Below are 27327 nucleotides of genomic sequence, written 5' to 3' on the forward strand. Positions count from 1 at the left end.
GTCCCAGAATTCCCGATGGCTTTGGCTTGATGATACAGCCCACAATTGAATACACCTGCTGTCCCCCAAAGCTATAACTCACTGTAGCCATGAGACAAAGTGGACAGGGTTGAGCAATGCAGGCTGCCACTGAGCAACTAATAGAATAAAACGATTCTCCAGTCCCGGTGCCATGTCGGAGCTAAAGAATGGGCAACAACAGTTCCAGGAAACCCCAAAATAGAGTCAGGAAGTGCATTTAGTAAAGTGCAATGAACACATGGTCACAGACTGTAAAATTTAAAAAAAAAATTTTAAATGTGTAAACTGGACTTGCGGGTAAATAAAGACATGATCTCACTTACTCGATGAGTTGCTCCATTCCAGCAACCTGGGGCGGGAGTGGCTCCCCAGGTTTGGCATGGAAGTCCTTCACTTTCTGTGGTGAATTTATGACCGTCACCTAAGAAAAGTAAAAAGGAGAAATTCATATTTTGGATTGAAAGCATGCAGCCATGTTTGAAGTACTCCTATTACCAAATAACTGCCTGAGGAAGCTATACACAAAAATCGAGTCTCAAAGTTGTCTTCAGTTGAATTCCCAGTGATACACAAAGAAAACTGAGTTTCATAAATTGAATGGGTAGCAACAAAATGTGATTTGCTTGCTCAAATATGCACCCAACCCATACTGCCAATACAAAGATCTAACCAAGATGAAATATGTTAAATCAAGCAAAATATGCTTTCTCTTTGTCTAACAACATATTTTTTCTTACCAGCCAGGGTTTGTGTACAAGTATTTCACTTGTTTTAAATGTTTCTGTTCTATTTGTCAGGTAAATGTACTTAAATTAAATAAGATAATCATCATTTAACAACTTTTTTTTTTTCTTGATGCAGTGTAGACGTTCTTCTCGGTTGGCAAACCTTTCAGAAGACCCATCAAACTGACCTCTTTCACCCCGGAGGAACACTTTACCGTGAACCAAATTAACATTATTCATCATAACGCAAGCTAATTATGCAGCTCTGCTGCACTTGAATACACCGCGTACGGGTGGCGGCGCCTTTCTTGCTCTGAACCCGCATGTTAATTAGGTAGAACATCTGGCGAGAGAGGAAACGTGTTGTCAGGTCGCAGGATGCTGCCTTGATCCAGAAGTGCAGAATAATTTCGGAAGGTGAACTTCAGTTCAATTTGGGACACGTGCTTCACCCTGCTTGTATCCGACAGAGGTGGGAGCAAGTCACATATGTGTAACCCGTTGGTACGTCTCAAGTCTTAACCTTCAAGTTACAGGCAAGTCCCAAGTGACTGTGGCAAAAATCCAGCAAGTCCGGTACTAGCTCAATTTCAAGCCAGTTGAGTCAAGTCATTACTTGGGTTGAAGCCAGTCATAAATCAAGTTATACAATCCTGTCACAACATTTACTGGTATTTGCACATTAAACTTTGCACTCAGTAGCTCTACTTGTGTTAGTTAGATGGACTAAAACATTCGCAATCACGTTTTTTTTCTTCATGGACCCAAGCCAGTCTCTGTATTGTCTATTACTTTATTGTCTTTTCAATTAAAAGCATAATCGACAAGGCTTGGTTAATGTTTGACCATGCAGCTATCGGTAAGCGAAACTGTCAAGTTAACATAGCTTGTCTTTCTGGGTTTTAGAGCGACACATGAAGTTGGGAGTTATGTTTACTGGCATTAGGATTCGGAGGGGGGTCCTTCGAGGGGTTAAATGAAAATAAAAATCCCCTGGAAGGAGCTCCTGTTCCCAAAAAGTGCAAAAACTCTTTCTAGCTAAGCATGCCCAACGACATGCACTGTAACATGGAGCTGTGGGAGGCCGCTGCCTGCCTGTGCCATTAAACATGCATAAGAAACAGATGTAACTTTGATGTAGACCTGTTACTGTAGCCACATGAACAAAAGTGTGCATCCGCGCATGTATTTACGCGCTTCTGTCAATGGCCTCAAAAGGCCCTACGGGTGCAAACCAGGCTGCTGCATGCCCCCGACATATGATGAGAGATAAATAATGAACGAATGGAATGCATGATGCATATTGTGCACTCACAATATTTGGTACAACTAATGAGATCCCAAAAAGATTATGTACGTTATCTAAGCTTTTTGTAGTTTTTTTCCCTAATTTCTTTTGTAAAACAGTTCATTTGAATATGAATGAATGACAATACTCATGTTGCTTCTACATAGTGATGTAATAACCATTACAGAAACATATAAAAATGATTTCGTGCAGTTAATTTAAGGAAGCTGTGGCATAAGGCTGACATTAGGTGGTGGTCTAACAATTTATGTGCGCACTTTACAGTAACTCACACATTAAGTCAAAATGGACCCCACACCACACGTCTCACTAGAAGGCAGTAAAAAAAAATTGTTTTCTCCCCAGGCAACCAGTGAAAGAAAAGTACAATATTTCTACAATATAGTTTTAACAAATATAGTGACAATACATTTTACAAACGTGATGAGTGAAAACAATGTTCAACATGTTTTAGACAGCAAGTTTTTATTGGCAGCAGGAGAGGATGCTGATGATGTGATGCGAATGAAAAGCATGGCACCGGTTCATGAAGCTGTCATCTTTAAGCATGGGCACTTGTGAAAACTTCCCTTGCACAAGAGTACAAACCTGTGTAATAACAATGAGTCACCCGCTTCTGATGAATCACATGCATGTCAGCAGCTGATTGATATGCTTTGTGCATGATGGTGTGCAGCAACATCGGTAGTCGTGACGTAAACACAGCCCAACATATATCCCCTTCTGGCCATGTGCGTTGGCTTTGACCCCAAATTTCCAAAATCAACATACAAACGTTGCCCACACACATCCTTTTTTCACCCTTTTTTCTCTATGGACAATTGCAGAGGTGGCACAAGTACTCACACTCTGTACTTAAGTAGAAGTAAAGATACTTGTGTTAAAAAAAATGAATGGTAAAAAGTAAAAGTACTGATTCAACTTCTGTACCAACAGTAAAATATAGGATTATTTGATGACCACCATGCCAACCGCTATCTAGCCTTGAGGTTAATGCTAGGCAAAGTCAATGCTGTTTTAGCTCAAGTAAGCCAAAATGTCAACTATCCGCTCTTTGCGGAACATCACGTGACCAAACCCAGAAAACGGGATAGCTGACTTCCTGTGTATGCTACACGAACTAGCATGACCACGGTTTGATTACATGATTGTTTGAAGCCGAACTTGCGAAAATGTTGTTTTCTTTAAGGCTGGTGTCTTTGGACAAAAGTTAAACACATGTATATCAATTATTTATACCAAAACGATATATGTAAACCCAAATGAAGCACAAATAACTAATATTGTCATCTTTGGTGGCTCTGTGGTGACATCATGTGTTTAAAAAAAAAAAAAGACATTGTCGACATTTAAACTCGCTGTAACTTTGCCATTGACCTGAACAGGGAGGAAGGGCTGAATTCCGGGTCATTAAGTCAAACAGTCTTGGTTGTATGTCCACTCAGTTTTCATTTCTCACACAGGCAGGCGCTTAGAGATGTTAGAATTGTATAGGGATCAGAGTTGTTTATGATGGCCACTTTGACATTGTGTCATGTCTTTGCCACTCCATCCAAAGTTTCTCTAAATTTGGTCGTTTTAACCTTTATCTAAGAAGATTGAAAAATGGATAACATAGGTGTTCGTAACAGAAAAGGCTGAAACAGAAAAAAACGAAAACCAACAGTCAAGTCGATCTACTACTCTTTCCTTGCTTATCCTCCTGATCTGAACCCCCAACATGGCAGACAAAGAAATACCGATCACGTGATCGACAACTATTCATACAATAACCGTTTTGTTAATTTGACAATTCTCAGCAAATTAGAGTCCCCCTATTATTAAATTACTGTATATAGTGCTTATACTCAGATGAAAAAGAAATCATGTTACATTGTTGTTTTTATAAACCAAGAACTAGCTAGTTGGCTCAGGCTTTAATACTACCAAAATAATGTGATCTCATAGCTTTGCTAATGTTGTGAAGTGACTAAAAAAAAAAGTTGAAATTAGCTAATGATAAATGAAGAAATACACCTTACTTGTATTTCTTTTTCAGATTAGACGGAGATTTTTTCGAACACCAGAAGCTTGTGGCCGACAACAAACAATTTTCTTTAATAAAGCCAAGGATTGGGAATATCTGAATCAGATGTCATCATTGTTAATGCTTTACTTTCCACCCTCCTCCATGTAGTTGCTGTAACTGTTCTTTTTTTTTTTCCATCGTATAAGACCCCAAGATCTCAGCTGGGGCTGACTTTACCTCTCTATTAACGTTGTGTTGTCATGCGTGGTGGTTAAAATAAAAAATAAAAATAATAAGTATAAACTACAGATGTGTTTTCAAATGTAGGGAGCAAAAGTAAAAAGACATGGACAAACAACTAACCAGGTAAAGTACAGATACCTGAGAAATCTACTTCAATACAGACTAATAAAGCTATTTGTGCCTTGTGACTTGCCACAAGTGGACAATTGTGTGGTTCACTCTCCATTGTGGAAGAAGCCATATGTCATTTCCACATGTGTGCTGGCTGTAAAACAGCAAAGGGCTGACTGAAAGCATCCCTTTCCTGGCTATAGCTGGGTCACAAAGTGTCTCATATAAACACAGGACACACCTTAGCCCAACACATTGCACATATCCCTTTCCCTGACCCCCTTTTCTCCCCCCTTTGGACTACTTCAGTCCCTCCCTGTACAGTACTCCTCTTTCCGTTTTGCCAGGGAAAAGGTGACTAAATGTGAGTGTCAATGCATCCATCAAACAAAGCGAAACAAAATCAATTTATGTGCTAGTTTTAGAATTTGTAAGCACTTTGTTGGGGTGGTTTGTAGAAACAGTTGTTGAAAGACTCAAGTTGGCGTCTTTTGTGTACCCCCAAAGCCCCAACGTGCTCGCTCTCGGTTTGCCTTAGCATTGTCATGACAACAGTGTGTAGGCAACCAGACAAAAAGTTTACTAACTTGGAGCTCGTCGGCCACTTTGAATGAGTCTCTGGAGCCTAAATGACGCAATGTTTTTGTTAGCGTCCCAGCAGAGCAACAAGTGCTGAATCAACAAGTGTTGACAAAAAACAAACACAACAACGGAAGGTGCATCCACTTTCTTACCTTTTACACGGAGGTGGGTTCAGGTTTCATTCACAAGACCTCTTGAAGCGGTGTTAAAATAATATTTCGTCCATAGTTTTCGCGAGTTGTACATTTCCAGAGAAGTTTAAGCGAGAGTTCTCCTCCGGCGTGGACAGACGCGGACAGCCGTAAATCCAACGCGACATGTGGGGTCGTCCGGTGAAGTTTCTCCGCCCAGATTTGTGTTTGGGTCGATGGGAGGATGCTTTGCCCCGCCCGCCTCACTCGGGCCAGGGACCTAAATCACGCCAACCCCAGAAGTGCATGGTTTGTGTCTGTTGCTTGACGGCCACCATAACGGCGAAATAATAATAAACAATTGTTTTTTTAAACCTCAGATTCTCAGAATTACCCTTAAATTGAGACGTTTCTTGTGTTTTATAGCAAGATGGGCATAAAAAATAATAATTAAAATCGGAGCCAATTATTATGAGTGATTGCCCAAAGGGCAATTATCCTAATGAGACATTTAAGGTCCTCCAAGGGATCATTAGGGAATTTACTGGCCAGGCCTAATCCTTTGAACTTGCTTGGTTCAAACAACACGGGTGACACCAGTATTAAGAGATAATCCACACTCACAGAACGTTTCACATGCTAAATTACTCTTTATCCTAATTAGATCTATATTTTACCAGGGGTATAAAAAAGAGAAACTCCAGGAAATTTTGTTGTTTTTGTGGTTTATAACAATAACAATGAAATTATTATTAAAATTATACATTTCGCTCTCGCGTGGGCTTTAATTAGACTGTTTGAGTTAATGAAATGTCTAGTACTGTACTGTAGAGCAGTTATTCTTAGTGTGGTCTCTGTACAACTTGTGGCAAAAGAATCACTGCCCAAGTACAGTTCAATTGTATTTTAACTTTGAAGTTTAATCTGCATGAAATTGTCAAGAACGTTTTGTTTTCGAACATTTAATGAATGATGTAGTTTACTTCGAAGACTAAATCTAATATTAGATCATCAAAAACGATAAAGACAAGTACCAGTATTTGAAATGGAGTAGGAATAAATAAAAACTTGTAGATCCTTTCCCCAATATTACATTTCATCTATTGGTTTATAAATGATTCCATTGTTGAAAATGATTGCCAACACGAATAAACATGTTTCTTCAGTTTGCTTCATAAAACGAAATAACAATCACAGTGTATTACAATATAAATAACCATATAGTAATGTTACAAAATATATAGGCATACCACTAAAACTACTCTCTCAGATAACCATCAAAAGCTGGATTCTTTTTGTAATTTGTGCTTTGGTTTTTTTTGTATCAATTTATTTAGACACCATTTTATGTAACTTTTATGTGGAATACATTTTAATTTAATCATGACAAGTATTTTTCCCCCTATATTTAAGCACAACGTTGATGCTCACTGAAACGGATTGATGGTACATACTTCTGGACTTTAGGTGGCAGTAAAAGGCTGTAAATTTACTGGTCGAGAAACAAATATTTACATAATTTAGATTTTTTTTTTCTAAATAATTCAATGTGTTAAAAGGTAAAAATCAGAACGTCTACATTAAAAAAAAATCTATTCTTTAGCAAAGAAGAAAGAATTCGTCCCCGGATATCCTTGTTGTAAACGTTTGTATTGATTCTGGGAAATGTAGTTCTCTTTCTTGATATTCTCGATGTGGTCTTACGTACGCTCATTGGAGCAACGCGAGCTACATTTGTGATACACTACGCATTTAACGTACACTCGTCTTGAATTTTCTCCGTAGTGATCCCGCTTGCTTCTGAGGCTGTTCGAGGTAAACCTACGCGGTCTCGTCAGTTGGCTTCTGTACCTGACGGGTTGTAAATATCCTCGTACGCGTTTGTCACAAATGTCTGGGACGTGTTTGGGGAGCGGAGAACGCGCAGCCCACGGAGGGAACGTTCCTTACGGCCGCAGCGCGACACGGGAACAACTTAACCTCTCGATGGCTGTCAAAAGTTAGCGCCGCGACGACAAAGACGAGGGGACTCATCTGTCCCTCCGCTTCGAGGCGAGGTGAGAATTGCTGATGTTCGAATGGACTCGCGGTGGTCAACTTCATTCCGACCGTGTTCGTGGCTTCGATCGAAAGGTGGCGTCTTTGTTTACAAGCTTCCGTCAGCTGGCTACGCTGTCAAGCTAATGTTGGTGTCACTGGGCACGTTTCCTGGGTTACCACTTTTGTCCGCTCTTGGACTTTTTACGCGAGACTCGTGTCAAACACATTTAAAATCACACAACTTCGAAGAAGAGTGGGTTTAAAATGACAACATGCGTTCCCTTCATGAGTCCAATTAGCCTTTCGGGGCAGGGGCAAAGGTCTCACCTTGCTTCCTGTGTTTGTTTACAGCTTACCTGAGGCCATAAACAGCTTATGTACTTGAGTTAAATACTGTACTTTAGTGTTGTTATCAGTATTATTAGTCCTTGTTGCACCAAATATTCCGAGTTTAGAGTTTTCCACTGTGTCCATGGTGCATCTTAGGCAGGAGGAAGTTCTTCTGCAGGTGCTATTTGCATCATTTTCCAAGTGACGGCCAACAATATGGTGTGAAATTAGCCTCCACCCTTCATTTCCTCGCCATCCCAGGGGGAACACAAATGAAATCCATCCTCCCTGTCCCCTCTCTCCCCAGCCTGGGAACGTTGCACAGCTGCTGTATGCAGAGTGACAGGTGCACCACGGACAAAGAGTTACAGCTCTTGCCCTTTATTGATTTAGCGATATCGCTGAGTTATGACTGTCTGAATAAAACACGCATGATTAGGAAAGTATGAGAACCGCGCAAGGTGATTGTGTAAACCTGCCCTTGCCTTTTTGATAAGGCGTTAACCTCGGCGATGGGTAAGGAAAATGTTGTACCCTGATATAATATCTGAGTAAGAGGGCAAAAAGTGACCAGAAAAAAAATATAATGCCAATACATTTATAAGAGGAAGACAGTACTGTATGTGCCCTGCGATTGGCCAGCTTACTCAATCGCTATGGAAAATGGATGGATGGGTAAAGTACATTTTTAGTATTGCAAGGAAAATGTAGACCGAATTGCAATAACAGCAGTTGTCATTCTCGAGATACCTTGCCTTAATAAATCAGGCACAAATGTCATTAAACTGCTCATACTTATGATGGTGTTGTTAAATATTATACGTTATATGTTGACTTATATTAATGCGAGCTAAAGCTTGTAGGGTTACGACTTCATTATCATAAAATTACAACTTTTCTTGAGAAATAATGCATTTTCTTCTGATAACGTCTCATAAAAATAAGATTTTTCCCATATCGTGGCAACTTTACTTTTATTTTTCCAACTTTTTAGCATGACGTGACGACTTTGACAACTTTTTCTCAAAACATGACAACCTTATACCCCTAACATTTACATTACAACATTCTTGTAAAATAAAATTTTGGCCTCAAGGACTTTATTATTGTAAAATAATGACATTTTCTTGCATCATGAAACTTTTTCTCTCCTAACAATATGCCTTCTTTTGGAAAAAAATATCTTTCTTTGCACTTATAAAATGTATTCTGTTTTTTTGTTATGATAATTATAACCTCCTAATCTTTCGTTATAGACCTCGTTCCTTTCACTCTCTCTGTCTGATTATTTTCTTATCATTTTTGCTGCGAGACAGCACGATAGCTGTGGTTAGAGGGGGTGCCAGTTGCATTAGGCAGATAACTGCCTGTTGTGTGTGTATACTGAATGACCTCTTGTCAGGAGAAATAGGCAGACATTTCTTCGAAAGCAGTCATCACGTTGCCTTTGAACTGTTCCTGGCATGCAAGTTATTATTAAATTGTATCTCTCATTATTCTCAGCATCCTTCTCCTGTCTCTTGTCTGCGAAAGGGTTAACATTTTTCCTCGTACTACCGTATTACATTCCTCATAAAAACGCTCTATTCTCAGACTTGGAACTTTATTGTGTGGCCCTAATATACTCTTTTATGGCTTTGCACCTAAAAACAACAAGCCAAACAATATTAGGATCTGCATTCTTTTTACATGTCAAAGCCATGGGTGCGGATGTACTAGATAAACCAGTTTGAGTCTGAGCAACACGTTTATTGAAGTAGCTCGTCATGCTCATAACAGACTGTCACCAACACGCCCTTTTTTTTCGGCGAAACTGAGCAGAGTTACCGTCAAATGAGTGCGTCTGCGACTAACCGACTAATGCTTAACTCGCTGCGGTCCGAGCAATGAAGATGTACCGGCAAATATGTGAGTCATGTCAAGTTCTGGTTAAATTATAGCCTATGTGTGTGTGTGTGTGTGTTTTTTTTTTTTAAATGTGGTTTCCTCTGGGTGAACAATAAATTCAACGAAGGAACAAGAGATCAGGAATGAGGTCAACAAAGTGATATGAAGTGGAAGAGAGAGGCGAGAGGGAAAGTTTGAAGGCTTATCTCAGTAATGCGAAGGGACAGCTGAGCAGTGATGAGGAGTGCGGTCACCACCATCTTCTTGTTAACCCTTTGGTAGTCTTCTAGAAATACTCGTGATTGTTTGTGGTTCCTCTCTGCCATAGATGAATTAGATTGAGAGTTGGTTGGACTTCAGGCATACATGTGGACGTGAATGTAAAGGCTCTGCTTTTAACATTCACCCATATCCCTGTGCGTCTGGTTCATATGCTGCCATTTGATACATGTTTGATAATAGTTTTCTATCAATAACTAATACACGTGACTCATCCATTTCTTGTAACAAAACATGCACTGGCATTGCCAGAAAATGTGAGTGTGTGTGCACTCTCGCTCCCTCTCTCTCTCTCTCTCTCTCTCTCGTTCTCTGACACACACACAACACACACACATTCAAAATCAATACAGTGTCTGTATCGCTTGTTAAAAATCTGGTATGTACGGCAAGCATTGTTAGGTAAATTAAACACAAGGCTTAGCTTGGGCGCGTTTCTACATGCGACCGTGTCCTTCCACTCGTTTTTGGGGGGTTTACGTCTCTGGCAAACGGCAGCTGAAAACACGTTTCTCAGAGTTGAGAATGAACACTCACGCATTGCCGCGGAGGCTCCAAATGTTAGGCTACGTTTGAAAGCAGCCAACTCGCTTTGCATTGCCATCATATGCGTGTGGTAAACTACTTTTACAGGATATGATGTGACCATACGCCAATGAGCAACAGCGTTTTCTCGGTTCTATTTTGTTTTTATTCTTTTTCATCTTTACCTCACCGTTAGTGACTTCAATAAATAGTTTGACATACTATCACTTCAGTTGTCGTATCACAGTTTTATTTTATAACTTGTCTTATACGTGAGAAGCTGTCTTGTATTTCTTTTGACTCGCTATATTTTGTAGTTGACACACAGAGGTAAGATGGCATCTGTATTGCTACTTGTATTTCCACAAGACTCTATATTCTTTTTAGTTTCTTAATTATGTACCCATTTTATATAATGCCCCTAGTGTTCAGACTGAGACACCGCATAACTGAAATGCCTTGTGTTCCAGGCTACAGTAAGGTGAAATGTTTCTCAACGTACAGTTGGATGTTAAAATGTCAGTAATGATAAGTTGTTACTCTAAGAAGTGTAACATTAGCGTGAAATTTATGCCACGTTCAAGACAAGTTTGTTTTGTGTTTTTGGAGCAATGTTTAATTCAAATGCCTGGAATTGAATATTCTCCTTACATTCTCAGGGCATCGAATACAACTAGACAGTCCAGTAACAACCAATTTTAATGCCCTGAATTTGATTCAAATAAAACACATTTTTGCTTGTACTCGGTCTTTAAAAACTAAATGCATGATCCCTATTTTTGTTTGTTTGTTAGAACACATTGTTTTGATAGATTAAAAGCTTGGACCAACGCTGGCTAGCTATCAAAAGTGATGTTGAATAATATGAGTGACAGTTAAAAAAAAATTGTTTTTATTTTTGTACTTGAGTAAATGAGTCGATTCCGTAGATCTGCTTTTACCAGAGAGTGTTTTGCGACGCAAGTATCTGGACTTCTACTTAAGTACACAGCGTGAGCACTTTTGCCACCTCTGCATATTCTCAACAGTGACTAAAACCTCACAGTTTGGACCCTTTTTGCGATTTATTTCAATCTCCTGACGACTAGTTTTGCTCACTGCCGGCGGTGAGAGCGCGCATGCGCGCTGCTGGCTCTCCGCTAATCCGCTGGTTTGGAGGGGATCGCATCCGCGTTCCCTGCGCTCTCGCTTTTTTGGCAATTAAATCATATGGCAAGCTAAATACGAGGGGACGACACACGTGTTTTAATGGGAGCTACCCAAGTGGAGCCATTTGGCAGACGCGTGGGACAGAGCGCCGCGAAGAATAAGAAGAAGAAGAGGTCCTGCTGCATTCAAGGAGAAAACAGCGAGCATGTCTGCTTGGAAAAGACATTCACGTTTGCGTATTCAGGCAGCAAATGCTTCTGCTGGCAAATGATCGCCTCCCCAAATGAGATCCGGTGGGAGATGGTTTGAATTTTGACTTCCCTGTTGGTGGGTTATTCACGTTTTTTTTTTTATTTGTATTGTTTTTGGGGGGTTTTTTTCAGGCTGCGCGTCGACTGCATGTAGACACGCTCCCTGGCCTCTCTTACTGTACTACTGAGGGAAGCGGACACAAGCATGCTTTTTCTTAGTATACATTCTTGAATTGGTTTGATCGGTAAAGTGTGTGCGTGTGTTTACACTGATAAATGCTCATGTAACAGCCAAGTGGCAAACTGATCAGCTGATGTGATCCTGGCTTTACTGTACGGCTGATGACACCTTCTGCATTCGATTTGTGACACTTGTTTTACTGCACTTCATGCAAATGCGATTATTATTATTATTATTATTTTTTTTTACATGCCATTTCACACACATCACTTGTGTGCGTGTTTAAATGCACTTTGCGAGTGATGACAAGCAGGTATGTCCTGCAGAAATTCCAGCTTAAGTTGATCAACTGGTTTGACAGTGGGCTCCAACACAAATTTGGAACTTCAACCCAGCCGGAAACTGTTAGAACAGTTGTCTTTTTACAAGCATCTCTTTTAGTTGTTATGTAATCATGGCTTCCACTAGGGTGGGGGTCCTAAATACCTTTAGCGTGGGAAAACATTTCCCATTTGAATTAAGCCCACGGATGATACGCAGCTGTGGCCACTGAGGTGGTTCTGCTTCAGTCCAGCTGTTAGCCAGACTGCATGTCTGAAAGATGAGATTTTGGAAAATTAGCATGCTTGTAGTTTTGCCAACACCCTCAACAGGAAATGCAGCACATTGATTTTCTCTTACTGGATGTAACTCAAGATCCATGCCGCTATTGATTGTTTGCAACTGTCTGCATGGACCACGAGGCTAATGCTGATGGCCTCGACGAACCCAGCAATATTTCCAAGAGGCATATTTTATAAAAGAAGGACCGAGCATGAGCCTGCACAGACTGGCGAGGCATGTCCGAAGGTATGTGAGAGGAATTAAGAGCGTCAGTGTGGAGGGAAGCCTAAAGTCACCAAGACGGACAATTAGAAAACAACGCTGTGAGAAATTCTCCAATGGAGTGACAGATTCAGGGGTCTAAGAACTCCAATGAAGTCCTACTACCGATACTGGAAACTTCTACAACAAAAATAAGTTGTGTTCTGACAACGCCTTCTTCTCCAACCAATTGTTGCTATCACTACGGTGATGGGGAGCTCGGCCTCGTCCCTCACAGCAGAGACCGAGTCGGACCATGGTTTCCGTAGCAACCCCTACCCATCGTCACCCCCGGTGGGCTGGCTCAGGACCAGTCACAGCAGCCCAGTGTGGGGCACCACCTTCATCACGCGCCAACAACAGCAGCAGCAGCAGCAACCGCCTCCCCGACCTCACCGAGAGCGCAGGTAAGAGCCAACAAGGTCAAAAGCAGCCTCGAACTGGAGTGCAAGCCAGGAGGGTGCCCCTGGCCCACCAGGCATGAGAAGGTTACAGGAGAAATAATTCCTTGCTGTTTATGCTGAAAAAATATCATTATCGACGCTGTTCAGCATCCCTGCGTGGACAAATACAGTATATTGTATCACCAAGGAGACACACAGGAGAGCCAATATCGCCGTAAGGTGCCTTTTGAGGCGAAACCATTTCACCCCAAAAAGTTGATTTCCCACTGAACTTAATAGTCATTGTTTTAAGTAGATGCTATACTGTTAGAAATGCGTATTGCTCAGGCTCCCACACATTTTGGTTTTCAAACCAGAGTTCCCAATATTGCCAGCCCTTTTAGACCATTTCGACTGATCTTTTAGACCCACAGAATATTGTGTTCTTTGACGATATAAACACCGAACCTACCAGAAGAGAGAGCAAAATTTCTTTCACCAGGAAAAGTTTGTTTGTAGCTTTTTCTATTCTTTAGTAATAGGCAGTAGAGCATGGGTTGTTTTCACCAAAAACACTGGTTTCTGACCAAAAAACTGACTGAGAAAGGGCTTTTGATGGAAAAAATAATAATTTATTTACAGATGTACAACTGGCAGCACGGTAAACGACTGGTTAGAGCGTCTGCCTCACAGTTCTGAGCACCGGGTTTAATCCCCGGCCCCGCCTGTGTGGAGTTTGCATGTTCTCCCTGTGCCTGTGTGGGATTTCTCTGGGATAGGCTCCAGCACTCCCGCGACCCTTGTGAGGATAAGCGGCTCAGAAAATGGATGGATGTACAACTAAGAAACTTGCCGTGAGCAACTCACCGTATCGTTCAAATTGAATGTCTTTGGCTTTTTTTGCATGGAATTTGTCATTCACATTATGAACTATTTCAACCGTAACACATTCTCTGTTTTTACCATGCATCATGCATATACAGGTATATACTCTGTTCTAGTGTGAGATGCCTAAACTTGTCCGACTTCCAATGTGTTGGAATTTCTCTCTCTCATAACCGATGTGGCAAGCTGAGAATCACACCTTAATCTTTATCTTCTACGCAAAAGCTGTGCTGATCTCAAATCCAGAGCGATGTAAAGCCGCCATCTACAGGGATCTCTTAGTCATTACAGTGGTTTACAAACCTGAGTTTCACAGACAAGCTGGGCGAGACCCTCTTCCACGCCTTCCCGTTGAAAAACGTTCTCGCTGTATATATGTCTGTGGCAGTTAACAGTTAGAATCCAGTTTACGAATATACCTGTAAACGAGTCAATCACTTACTACACACACTGTAGTTGTCAGAGCAGTGTGGGGGACATGCCAAAATCCCATGCATCAATTGGGGGAAAAAAAGGTATAAAATGTGTGTAGAAGCACCTATTAAGATACTTATCATTGTACTGGTATATGTGCAAATGTTTGGCCACTGCTCCATTTTCATGATGACTGAGTGATTTTGATGAGGACACCAAATGCACTTTATAGTGATATTGACCCAGGAGATGAAAATGTGGAGTTTTAAGTTTCCATTTTGTGTAAAAACCTTCCACTTGAGTTTCTAGTTCATCCCAAAGGTATTTGTTAGGGTTGAGGTCAAGGGGTCGAAGGTTCTTCCAGAGCAAACTCAAAGCATACCTTTATGGAGTTTGTTTTGTGAACTGTTGCACATTGATAGAATAGAATTGTCCAAAATGTTTTGGTTATAGAAATACTTACGTCCATTTGGTGTGTAGGAAAACTAATAGTTCTTTTGGCACAGCTCACTGAGAATTTGATGACCTCACAGCCATGGATCAACTCATAAAACCTTATCAAATCTGAGGCTGTATTTTCATGTGATTTTTCTATCTTGGACTTTCAATCTGGCTGAGCTGGATTTGTAAACCAAAATCCCACCCCTTTGGCATCTACAAGCGCAGCTGCACATTATGGACTGTTTTGGCAGTGGTGTCAATTGTCTCGCCCTGAGAAGTGATTGATCTGACTGTTTTGAACCTAGTGAAAACAAGCTCGAGGGCGGTCGATGAGAATATCAGCTTTTATTAAGCTCCTACCTACCCCTGCCTCATTTTCTTCACTCATTTTGGGGAGTTAATGAAAAATTCCACAGAGAGGAAGCATTCTCGAAGACCCGGGCAACACTTCCAGGCATAAGCCACCCACAAAGACAATTTACCGTGAAAACTCTAAGGTCGACCTCATTCTATTCGGGGATGCTGGTCAACCTCCGATTTGTTTGGATTTCAAAACAGTTTTTATGATAGGAAATAATGGAAATTCAATTAATTTGTCCCAGGTTCAAATGTCACCTTTATGAAACCATTTTGTTTTGAGGAACATTTCTGTCATAGTGTAAAGTTTAAAAATCGATTTTTAAATTTTTTTTATGAACAATGGCTGCCACACACATCAGTGTGAAAAGAAGTTATCCACTAACGTAATGTTAAATGTAGAAAGATGGTAGTCACAATTGCATAGCAACAATTCCCAGCTAACATTAGCAGTTGACTCCAACATTGAGTGATATGTTGACATTGAGCATTATGACCTCCAGCTTTTTGCGCAACAAGCATATTTCCTGAAAATGAAGGATTTTAAATATGCGCGATTTTGTGCGAGCTGGCATCCGTTACACATGCACACTGCACAGACTCCGTTTGTTGCACTCAGCTTTGAAGTGGCCAGTGTAACAGTAACGGTCGCCGCTTTAGCGTGTCATTCCAGCGTTCCACCCTACAGGCATGACTCATCGATTTGCGCCCAATTCAACTGTTACACTAATGTAACACTAATTTACCAGTTGGATTAGACGTGGATTATTGGGTCGCACCGGGAGAGTGAGGCACAAGGATGATGTAATAAAATGGTGACAGTTGTTGTGTTACTGACTCGGAAGCTATGCATCAAAGTAATGATTAATGATGGAGGGTGTATCGTACGGTAGCGCCGTGTTAGAAAAATTTGAAAACCGGAATACATTTCTTACGGAGATCATTACTCATTTGGGACGTAAGAGGAATGAAAAATTGGAATCGTCAGGCAAGCAAACAAACGATTCCTACGAATTGAGTTACTGGGAAGCGGTTCTCAAAAAGAACTTTTTCAATTCCCGTCCCTAAATGTCGGTCAACTTCATTGCACTTATTACTGTTAAGCCTTGAACAGTCTTCTTTTAAAAGAAGAGGATGTTTCATCTTATTTTTTCTAAACATCAAGATTTTCCGTTGAAAATGTTACACTGCACTGCTTCAAAAATATGTCACCATAGGGAAATTGGCTGTCAGTCGTGTGTAAGGTCTTTGATTAGCACTTTTTTAACTGGCTGTTAATCTTAAAATTATTTTCTCAACCGCCCTCTAAGGAATATGTTGGAGTCGTTCCAATTTTGCCTTATCTTTTTTAGGTCATCTCAAGTAGAGCTAGAACATGCAGTAGATATCGACCGCCTGTAAGGTATTGGACTTGTTGCCGAGTCACTCAGAGCATCATGGCCCCTTTGTTAGTTATTGATATTCCCCACATTTTCCCCACAATGGCTTTCATTATTTATTCAGCATCAGTCACCCGCTCCGGCTTTCATCATTCTTAATACCTGCTCCGCGCCAGCAGGTTCCTCTATATTTAACGCTGAATGCTGCAATGGCTGCCGTTGTTTACTCTACTTTTAGCCCACATCAACATTCCACCAGCCAACACTCTTTTACATCCTTACATTATGCTGTATGGCTACCAACGATCCAGAAAAAAATATGTTTTATTGTGCAACAGATACGGCCACGTTCTGGTAATATAAGACATAAAAACATTGTGCTTTTTTTTTTTTATTGATGTGTACCCTCTTGCTACACCTCTAACACATAGACCCTCACTACACACTGCTGTCAGTCTAATATTGTTCGGCAAGCTTTGCTGAATTGTGACAAAGCATGAAATAAAGAGACAACATCCTCCGCTTTGCGATAGCCCGCCTTGTGTATTCATTCTTGAGCATATTTTCTGACTACAGTGTTCTCAGCCTTGTTTGTCTTTCGAGAAAATATATAACATCTTTTTTTCAGTGTATCAGCCATTTGTGTATTCCAATAAATTGAGCATCAGTGTTTATTTAATTTATTTGCTGTCAGAAAACAGGAATTCAATTCCAGCTTCACAATATGAGCCTGAAAGCCAATGACTCCAGATTCTCACATACCTTTCTAAATATTACTTCGCTATATTCATACAGATTGATGTATAGAGCAGCATCATTTTACCATCGTGATTGCTAATGACTTTGACAACCCTGAGCAACAAAAGTCACTTTTTCCTCTTCAAATAGTCGAGCCCAGTGACTGTTCCCTCTCTTAGCATGATGGATGATTGCATTTATCGCCCCTCTACTCCATGGGCTTTTCTATCCCTTTTAATTGGATTAAAACTGTCCAACACCAGACTGGAGTAGCATGGCCGCTACCCGTGCCGACGTCTGAATTATTTCAGTGACTGTCCTCCCTTGTTGGAAGCTGGCTGATAAAGATGGGGTCAGCTCCCAAAGCACCAAATCATATTTGGCATGCAGCTTATGTCTTGATGCCGTAGCTTTGTTTGCAAAACTGGGCTATTGTTGAGTCTCTCGTTCCTGTTTGTGCGTCTTTTACATTAGAACTGTGTTACAACACAACACTTGCGCAAACTGAGAAGTTCCCTTCTTGCTGTGTCAGCATGGCTTCTGCTGAGGAGGCTAAAACCCATTGGTACAGTACTTGTGTTGGTCACTTTATCTCTAAAGGCATCATGGAGTGACGGCTTGCCTCCTTTATACCCACGACACTGTTCTGCTGCCGTATCGTCACTTCTTTCCTCTCATTCTGGAGTGTCTTGTCAGCTTCCTGCTTGCGCTAGCTATTTGCCACAATGCACTAAAACCCAGTCAGACAGTTTCCTCTGTGTAAATATTCAAATATCCCAAGCTGTCTCCTTTGCTGACATATTCACTTGGCAAAAATGAACATGGGTCATGAAATATTCACTGAGGGCAGTGGTAGAGGTCAGGAGCCTCTGTACTTTTTCCTTTGCCCTTTTCCTGTACTAGATTTCAAGCACGGTCCTTTGCTTGGGAACTAGATAAAAAAAAATCCTGTTAAGATTTAATTGGGTTATGAGACCTTGGTCCTAAGGTCTTTGTGCTCATATAGTGTATATCGGGCTTTCATAAATCAGCAACAGAAGTGTTACTGTTTTATAATTATATAATTTGAAGCCTTAGGTAGTATGTTAAATTGAACAATGGTGTCCTTGTTTTGTACAGCATCATATCGTTGTTGTGTTGTCGAGCAGGGGAATGTTTCAGTTCAAAACTGGACTTTGAAACTGAGTCAATTTAGAGGTCTGTTTGCGTAAAGATCCATTTTTAAAATAACATGAGTTGAAGTGGTTCTGGTTCGAGTTGTTATGTTGCCACATCACTATAGGCTTTTTAATGGGTCTTCACAACAATTTGTTGTTAAATTGTACAAACGTTAAGAAATTCAGTGGATGTGTTGTGCTTAAATTGCTATATTTTGCATTACAAAATCTAGATTTTACTACATTCTGATAACTGTTTGGGCTAAGCCACATTTTGGATTGAAGTAATTATAAAGTTACTTGTCAATCAGATCCTTCACTTGCACGGTGGAGGTGACTTTAGAGTGAAAAATGTTGTTCAAACTTGTATGGCAGCGGGAGTTGTATATATAGTCCATTTTGCCTTAAAATCATGTGTGCTAACAGGAATCCTTTTAATTGCCAAGCTATGTTTTTGGTACCAATCAGGGTTCCTGCCTTTGAAAAAGCTTTATCAGAACAAGATTGCTCCAAACATTTCCTGCCTACTCATTCTCCTTTGTGAATAATGATAACAGTGCTTATTCAGCTTGTTGGTCTAATAATCACAAGTTTCACAACCTGAATTATTTTCAGTTATCATCGACAAAGGTGTGTCATGGCATTCAAGTAAAACTGTGCCGGTAAGGGTTTATCTCTCTAGTACCTCGCTTTCTTGTAAAGTGTTTTATGTGGAAACCTGTGATAATGTCAGCACAGCAGGAGTTATTGGCTTCACATAGCCTATCAGCCTATCCTTTGTTGCTATTGAAGGCCTGTCTATCAAGTAGCTATTTTTTAATTGAGTCAAATCTAATGTGTTCATTGACACCTCTAGCCCAGCATATTAACAAAATGTGTTTGTAAGCATTTAACTTAAGGGATGTAGTAGAAGTGAAACTACATGTTGAACCCAACATTAATGAATTGGAATTGATTCATTGTAGTAATGTGGCCTCACATGTTCATCATGATAAATAGCTTAAACTGTTTGATTGGTGGTTGAATTGATTCCGTTACCCAATTGATGCCGGGCCGTATAGAATAAGCAAGACAAAATATGTGGTTTTGTACAAAAGGATTAAAGTTGTACTAGTTTCATCTGGTTACAAGATGGACTGTCATTGTGAGTCACCTAATGGCATGCTGTCAGTTGTGTAATATCCCTAAGGTGCTGACTCATGCAAACTACATGCTAGTTCAAACTGATTTCTGATTCACAGGTCCATAAAATGTCAGCACTCTATGAAGATTGTAGCCAATTCTTGGTGTTTTTAAATAATAACAAATGATAATTTATTTTCAATGTTAGTGTTCAAAAGTCATGGTACTTTCCTCCAGCAACTCATTCAACACTTAAGTGTGAGTTTGTGGTGGCGTTGATATGTACATACATCGAGGCATCAATTTTCAGGATGGTGCTCGATTTTGTGTAGTATTAATAAACCAAAAAGCTTCTTCAAGGAGAAGGCCAGACTTTTCCTCTAGGCCCCCGGGCCCTGGGCCAAGCTTGGAAAGGCAGTGCTAATGACTGTCGCACAAAGGCCAAATGTCTCGCAGTGAGGCGGGGAGAAGCTGGCGAGACTCGGCTTACTTGATCTCACAGCAGAGTTCAGTATGCAGAGTGAATCCAAGCAGCCAGCAGTAGACTGGCATACACACAATCAGCAGCCTTAGCACCTGGCCTCACTTACCCATGGTGCATCCACCATTGTCTTCCATCTATTTGTAATCTGGACAGAGCCGTGAACACTTGACTCATTTTCAACTTTGCGCCTGACGTTTGGAGGTTTGGAGGTCAATTGAGGATACATGATTGCCCTACAGCCAGTGAACATTTATGCAAGGGTCGTTGATGCCCTGATGATTTATTCAGACTAGGTACTATGCACTGAAATCCTCATTGCGAAAAGATCATTATTCTGAAGGTGGAGTTCTCCATCTCTCACGCTTTCGCTCCACTGTAAGCTGTTGGCTGTCTGCCCGGGTCTGCGACACCGAGCAACTGAGGCGCTGAAGTGGGCACTTTTAGAGCAGCTTGACTGAACAGGGCCAAGGAGAAAAGGTGCGAGCATGGGTCTGTGTGTTGGCGCACATACTTATGTTAGTGGCGCACTGACGCAAAGAGCATCTTTTTTTAAGTACCGTCCTGGGATCACTGACCAGAGTTGTGCATTTCTTTTAATCCAAGGCCAGGATTGTGACATTTTATTAAGTTACCTGTCCCTTATCGGCGTACACTTAGAGCAGAAAATAATGAGGTAATTAAGTGTGATGTTTGAAAAATCCTCAAGAGGGTGATCAGCTCATTGTAAAAGTCCTTTGAGCTCTGACGCCTGCTGCAGACAGACATAAATTTCCCTTCCCTTAGCTCCAGTGCCAACCAAATCAATTGATTTGACAAATTTGCCATGTGCCTGACACTACGACTTTGTAGATGAAACAGCTTGACAGTTATGGAAATGGACATAGGGAAGGAGCTGTCATCAAACATGAGGCACTGACGCTCGTTGTTGTCATGGCTGTTTCAGGTCCTTGTAGACAGACTTTGGAGAGCTTTGCGTGTCATCAATTATAACCTTGGACAGCCACAGTTAGAAGAGGGCAACATTTTGCTGCAAGCATTTTGGGTTGCTTTGTAATGGAAGCATTGCAATATTTCCCATGTAATCTAATTAGTAACCACATAAACACACAATTCCCATAATCATCTCGAACAATTGTTGAAGCAAAGCAAATAGCCGAGTACGTTTTTTTGTTGTTGTTGTTTGTGTTTGCTTGTTTATCGTGAACATTGGAAGACCGAGAGCTGCTTAGGTTGGCGTGCTGACATCAGCCCAGGAGAATAAATACTCCCCTCTATCAGGCCACCCTGCCATTGACCTCTGCAGCTTAGAACCTAGTCACTTTAATAAGCATCTGCCAAAGTTTTATCGAGGCAACTGGACTCTTCTTGGTTCTTGGTGAAGACTTTTCACCTTTAATCCAAAAGGCTTTTTCAATGCTAAATTTTAGGAGTTGAGTCCTATTTATGTCTCTGGTGGGTGTGTCAATTTGGGGTGGTCACATGAGGGTGGTTGTTGTTGGCAGGCGTGGCTGGTTTATAACTGTTTTTGAAATAGCTCGTCTGTGACCACTTTTACCATGGAATGAGACAATCATAAGTAGGCGATAAGTGATGGAATAAACCTCCTCTTCTGTTTCGAGATCAGCGGTCCTCTCATTCCATAATTTGTTGTCCTTGAAGAAAGGCCTCTTATTTTGAGATGAAAATGAACTGCTTACTCAAAGACGCTGCCCTCCAATTTTTTGCTTTACCTCTTAGCACTACGCCCTCGCTATCCCATCATACCCACATTGCCTTGTCTGTGTTAGTGTTCACACATGAGCAACTTGAGTGACAGTGACTTTTAAGTGTTGGTTAAGACAAAGCCACCAAGCGCACATCCTTAGCTCCTCTGACTACTTGCATACACATATTAAAGGTCAGTGGGAGAGCGCTATTAGAATGCAGCCCTATGGAGGGCACAAGCCAGTGCAAACTGTAGGCCGGTCCCAAACCCGGATAAATGCAGAGTGTTGCGTCAGGAAGGGCATCCGGCTTAAAACTTTGCCAAACAAATATGAGTATTCATCCAAAGAATTCCATACCGGATCGGTCGTGGCCGGGTTAACAATGTCCGCCACCGGCGCCGTCAACATGCAGGGTGCCGGTGGAAATTCAGCTACTGTGGGTCGAAGAAGAGGTGGAAAGCGGTTTCTTCGGCAGAAAGAGAAGAGGAAAGCATAGAGCCTAGAACTGAATTTTGGGACTATGACAGGAAAATCTTGGGAGTTGGTTGACATGATGATTAGGAGAAAGGTTGATATATTGTGTGTCCAGGAGACCAGGTGGAAAGGCAGTAAGGCTAGAAGTTTATGGGCAGGGTTTAAATTATTTTACCATGGTGTAGATGGGAAGAGAAATGGAGTCGGGGTTATTTTAAAAGAAGAGTTGGCTAAGAATGTCTTGGAGGTGAAAAGAGTATCGGATCGAAACTTGAAATTGATGGTGTTATGTATTATGTGATTAGTGACCATGCCCCACAGGTAGTATGTGACCTAGAGGTAAAAGAGAAAGTCTGGAAGGAGCTAGACGAAGTAGTTCTGAGCATCCCAGACAGAGAGAGTCGTGATTGGTGCAGATTGTAATGGACATGTTGGTGAAGGAAATAGGGGTGATGAAGAAGTGAAGGGGGAAGGAACTTGGAGGGACAGATGGAGGTAGACTTTGCAAAAAGGATGCAGATGGCCGTATTGAACACTTTTTTCCAGAAGAGGCAGGAACATAGGGTGACCTACAAGAGCGGAGGTAGAATCACGCAGGTGGATTACATCTTGTGCAGACGATATAATCTGCAGAGGTTACCGACTGTAAGGTTGTGGTAGGGGAGAGTGTGGCTAGACAGCATAGGATTGATCTGCCAGGCAAGAGAGCTAGAGGAAGACCAAAGAGAACATTGATGGATGTCGTGAGGGAAGACATGAGGGCAGTTGGTGTTCAAGAGGAGGATGCAGGAGATAGGGTTACATGGAAAAGGATGACGCACTGTGGTGACCCCTAAAGGCACAAGCCAAAAGGAAAAGAAGAAGAAGGGAGAGCGGTATTAGAATAATCGGATGGAGAATTGTCTGACTTTGTCTAGTTTGCAAAGTGTCTGTGGTTAAGAAGCCACAATTTTACCTCTATTATTGTGAGGCAATTGCAGCCTCCGCTCCTCCATCTCCAGCTCTCTCTTCTGCATTTCTTGGCGCTAATCATACAGCCATTGTGTATGGATTTACTGCCCTCGATGCCCTCTGGAAAGAGATTTAATTTTTGCTCCCCTGAGCGAGGCAATCTTTCGCTCTCACACTACATTTTTCCTTGCTCATTTTGTCTGGGTCCCATCCTCATGTGGTCTAAATTTTTTTTTCTTTTACCTACTCTTCCTTCAGATAATCACCATTATCTCACTGGAAGCAAGTGTTCCCTGTCTTGATAGTTTATCTTACTATTCACTCTTGTCCTCTTTATCTCAAGCTTTCATTTCCTCGTACTTTCCAGAAACCTGTCCTCAATATTGCTCAATATGCTGTTGGAAATAAGGGTACAGGAGTCAATTTATGTCCCTCAAGGAAGAATCGACTCTAGCATTCCGCATAAAATGATTATTGGACTCCTAAATAGCTGTTGTACCTTTTCCAGGACCAAAATAGAACAGGGGGTGTTTCCAAGTCACATGTCAAGAAGGATACCGATGCTGCATGTTTAAGGGTAGTGACAAGACATTGTACCCTATGGGTAACACAGGACCCAAAAGGTTTAAATCTGACTTTCTGAGTATTAATACCATCAAATGTGATATTATGGCAATTGTAGATGACTAGAATTTGTTCTTACTCTTTGTTTCGTCTTTTGCAGCCACTCTCACTCTCCTGGCTCCATGGCAGCTGCAGTGCGAGGCAGTGAGTGGTCATGTGGACGCTGCACCTTCTTAAATGTAGGTGGCGCACCTCGCTGTTCGATCTGTGAGGCGCCTCGCCAGAAACCTGACCTTAATCAGATCCTTCGACTGAGCAGTAGCGAGGAGCACCGCTGGGCTTGCCCCCGCTGTACCCTCAACAACCCTCAGGGATCAAGAGCTTGCTCCGTCTGCGGTTTCGGACCATCCTCCACCACCCCTGCACCTGCCATCACAACCATAGCTGCAACCTCAAACGGTCTCCCACCTGCTCCTACTACAGAACCCCCAACGGCTACTGTCACGCCCACAGTGCTTTCAGAACCCCAAGGACAGGTTCCCGTAAAGGAGGACATGTTGAGACGGTCAGAGAGCAATGGGGAAGTGGGTGGCCTGGAGCAGCAGCAGTCGGGCTGGGCTTGCCCCCGCTGTACGCTTCACAATACACCGGTCGCATTGTCATGCTCAGCTTGTGGTGGACCCAGGAAACTATCGTTACCCAAAATCCCCCCTGAGGCATTGGTGGTACCAGAGGTTCGCACTCCTGTACTAGGATTTCCTGTGGCCTCAGCAGTGTCTCCCCCTTTGGTCATTGACCTAACTGATGATTCACCCCCAGCTCCTCCCTGCGAACCCCAAGAACCTCCACATGTGCCCTCTTCTGCATTTAGTGCTTTTTCCTCTCTCCAGAACAACCCTGTGCCACGAAGTAGGAGAGAGGTGCCCCCAACTGGGAGACCACCAAACCAAGGTACTAACACTCCAAGTCCCACCTCTCCTTCAAGTTCGAGTGTACTCCCCCAGCCTGGCCCCCAGCGACCTGGCAAACCCAAACATGCCCAACCCCAGGAGCCCTCATACCCCAATAAGCGGCTCAGTATCTTAGAAGAAGAAGACCCTCAAAAGACTCCCCAGGCTGCCCACCACCCTTCCTCAGGAGCCCCCACCTGGAAGTGCCCAGGCTGCTCTTTAGTTAACCCAGGTGGCTTGTCTAAATGTGAAACCTGCCGATCATCACGGGCCGGTGCCGACCTAATCGATTTAGGTTGCGAGATGGTGCGCTTCACCCCGGCTAGCCCTTCTAGCCCGGACTTCAGCACTTGGGCCTGCTCCAAGTGCACCCTGCGCAATCCCACAGGCGCTCCAAAGTGCTCTGCCTGTGGGTCGTCCAAGCTGCACGGCTTTCAGGAGCAGCAGGCAGCCCTGCCTCGCTGCTGTACACACTGTGGCCTGGTCCTCTCTGGGCCTGGCACAGCATGCTCCTGCACTCCCACCTCTTCTTCATCTTCCACGGGTCATAAAACACGGAAACAGGGCAGAGGTTTTTCTTCCTCATCTTCAGCTGTGGCTTCTTCTAGTTCCTCCTCTTCTTTATCCATCTCATCTAGCCTTCAGGAGAGGCCTGGGCAGTGGAGTTGCCCAGCATGTACGCTGCTCAATGACATCAAGGCCAAGAACTGTGCAGCATGCCACACACCCCAGCAGTACCTCACCCTTCGCAAGGTGATAAAGCCTCTGAAGAGGAGAGAGAGCATGCATGTCGAGGCCCGTCGGCGAAATGATGAGGGTGAAGCCAAGGAGCTCTGGGAAAACATTGTCAGCTTCTGCAGAGAGGTAAGAAAAAAATATAACACACTCACTACTGATGACATATTGCACCATTAGTAGGGAAAAGGTTTCACTGTATTTACTCTTTTATTGTTTTGATACCTCATCATTGTTCAGTTTTTCACTTCCACAAACTTTGCTTTGGAAAATTCATGGTCTTTACCATTTTTACCAAAGACCTCTGTTGTCCTGCAACAGAATGTAATTTGACTTGCATAAAGGATGTTTTTTTTTTTTTTTCATGTTTTTCTAGGTAGGACACATTCTCAAAACTCATTTAAGACATATTTAGTATTGCCCCTACTTGCAATTTTTGGTCTGGATTGCTTTTTGGGTGAATCTTGGCCACAATTTGAGAACTCTCTCAAGACTGCTAATGTCCAAAATGGCAGAACTGGTTGAAAAATGCTAACCTCGCTCAAATGTTTAATTCATTTCGAAATCCCCAATCAGAACACCTGATAACAGTGAGCTGTTTTAGTGCATGCAATTTATTTAGTATTTGGATGGATGCTCACCTCCTATAACACCACAATGCCATGTGATGATGAGTTTTACTGTATATTATGCATCGCTTCATTCCTGGTTGGGGAAGCTATCTGAGAGCCCTGCTACCCTCTCCCCTCACATCTTTCCCTAATTCTAGACTGACATTAAAGTGATCCTTCACCTCTCTCTGAAGCCACTTCACATCAATCCTCATGCTCAACCTGTCCCAATGTCACAATGTTTCCACGGCTGACTGCATGTGCGTGAACATGGTAAGGCAAACACTGAGCAGGCCTATTTTTAGCCGCAGAGCTTGAGTGCAGGGCAGAAATGATCCCCTTCCCTATGGTGAATGTAATCACGAACACAATCATCTGGAGCTGTTCTGTATAAGGTCTGAAAGTTTGTCTACTCCTCTCAAGACATCATCACTTGGCAAGCAGTTGATCAACATCAGTGGAATTGAGGCTTTATGTACAGAGTTGTTTAGTCTTGTTAAGATGTGTTAATTGTTGTTTTTTTCCTTCAAGGCTTTCCCCTACAGGGATTTAGAGTAATTCATGGGTGTCAAACTAATTTTAGGCACGGGCCACATCATAGTTAAGGTTTCTCCTCAGAGGGACATTATTACTAATAACCTTGGTATATGTATAATCACCTAAACACTCGTCAAATCTGAAATGAATGGAAATGCCACTAATCAATAAATAATTTCCAGTAATTTTATACCCGTGGTATAATTTATTGAAGCCACAGTGGTTAAATATTGTTCGTCTGAAGGCAAAGAAGCCAAACTAACATACAGTATTTCGGGGTGTAACCCAAACACAACTTCTGTTTTGTGAGTTTATAATCATTTTAGTGTGTAACAGGTCTTTTGACAAGCACTGCAACCAAACCCGCAAAGAATCATTGGCTCTTATGATAGACAAGCTCTATTCAGAAAGGTCCACTGCTATTGTCAAAAACAATGTTAGGTGATACAGGGTCACCATGGAAAAGTTTATTGACCTATTATTGTTATTATTGAACAGTTATTTTGTAGTTGAATCAGTTTCTACTCCTGTGTTACTCTCTAACAGTATGTCGGCAAATTTGCGGAAAAACCTTGATTATCTACAAGTGCTGGTTGTTGTGACTGCTCGCCGTTAACAGCTGTTCCCTCCCCATGGCATTGATGCTTTTCGCCAGTGTGCTAAGCGCTCGTTTTTGTTTTGCGTTAAATAAGTGTGATGCCGTGAAATCTGTCTCTATGCATTCTTGTTGGCATGTTTCTGGAGATAAACAGGTTGTCTTCGCCACCTATAATATTTGACTACAAGCTTACAGCCGCCTAAAA

The 27327-nt window shown here is 41.9% G+C and overlaps 2 protein-coding genes across 6 annotated transcripts in view; one reads left to right on the forward strand and one right to left on the reverse strand.

The window, feature by feature from the left end:
• LOC133469427 (ankyrin repeat and fibronectin type-III domain-containing protein 1) overlaps positions 1-5402 on the reverse strand; it is a 136107-nt gene extending 130705 nt beyond the window's left edge. Inside the window, exons 1-2 of the mRNA XM_061756475.1 lie at positions 5152-5402; positions 345-442 (exon numbers count right to left, since the gene is read on the reverse strand). Of these exons, the coding sequence (XP_061612459.1) occupies positions 345-361 (17 nt within the window). The 5' untranslated portion in view covers positions 362-442; positions 5152-5402. The remainder of the gene's footprint in view (positions 1-344; positions 443-5151) is intronic.
• Positions 5403-6908: 1506 nt separating this feature from the next.
• capn15 (calpain 15) overlaps positions 6909-27327 on the forward strand; it is a 40729-nt gene continuing 20310 nt past the window's right edge. The window contains exons 1-2 of one of the 5 annotated variants that reach the window (XM_061755773.1): positions 6909-7187; positions 23852-25505. In XM_061755773.1, coding sequence (XP_061611757.1) covers positions 23874-25505 — 1632 coding nt within the window. In that variant the 5' untranslated portion in view covers positions 6909-7187; positions 23852-23873. The other 4 variants (XM_061755774.1, XM_061755775.1, XM_061755771.1 and 1 more) reach the window with 4 other exon arrangements.

This window comes from Phyllopteryx taeniolatus, chromosome 19 (genome assembly GCF_024500385.1).
Source record: "Phyllopteryx taeniolatus isolate TA_2022b chromosome 19, UOR_Ptae_1.2, whole genome shotgun sequence".
Taxonomy (NCBI): Eukaryota; Metazoa; Chordata; class Actinopteri; order Syngnathiformes; family Syngnathidae; genus Phyllopteryx; species Phyllopteryx taeniolatus.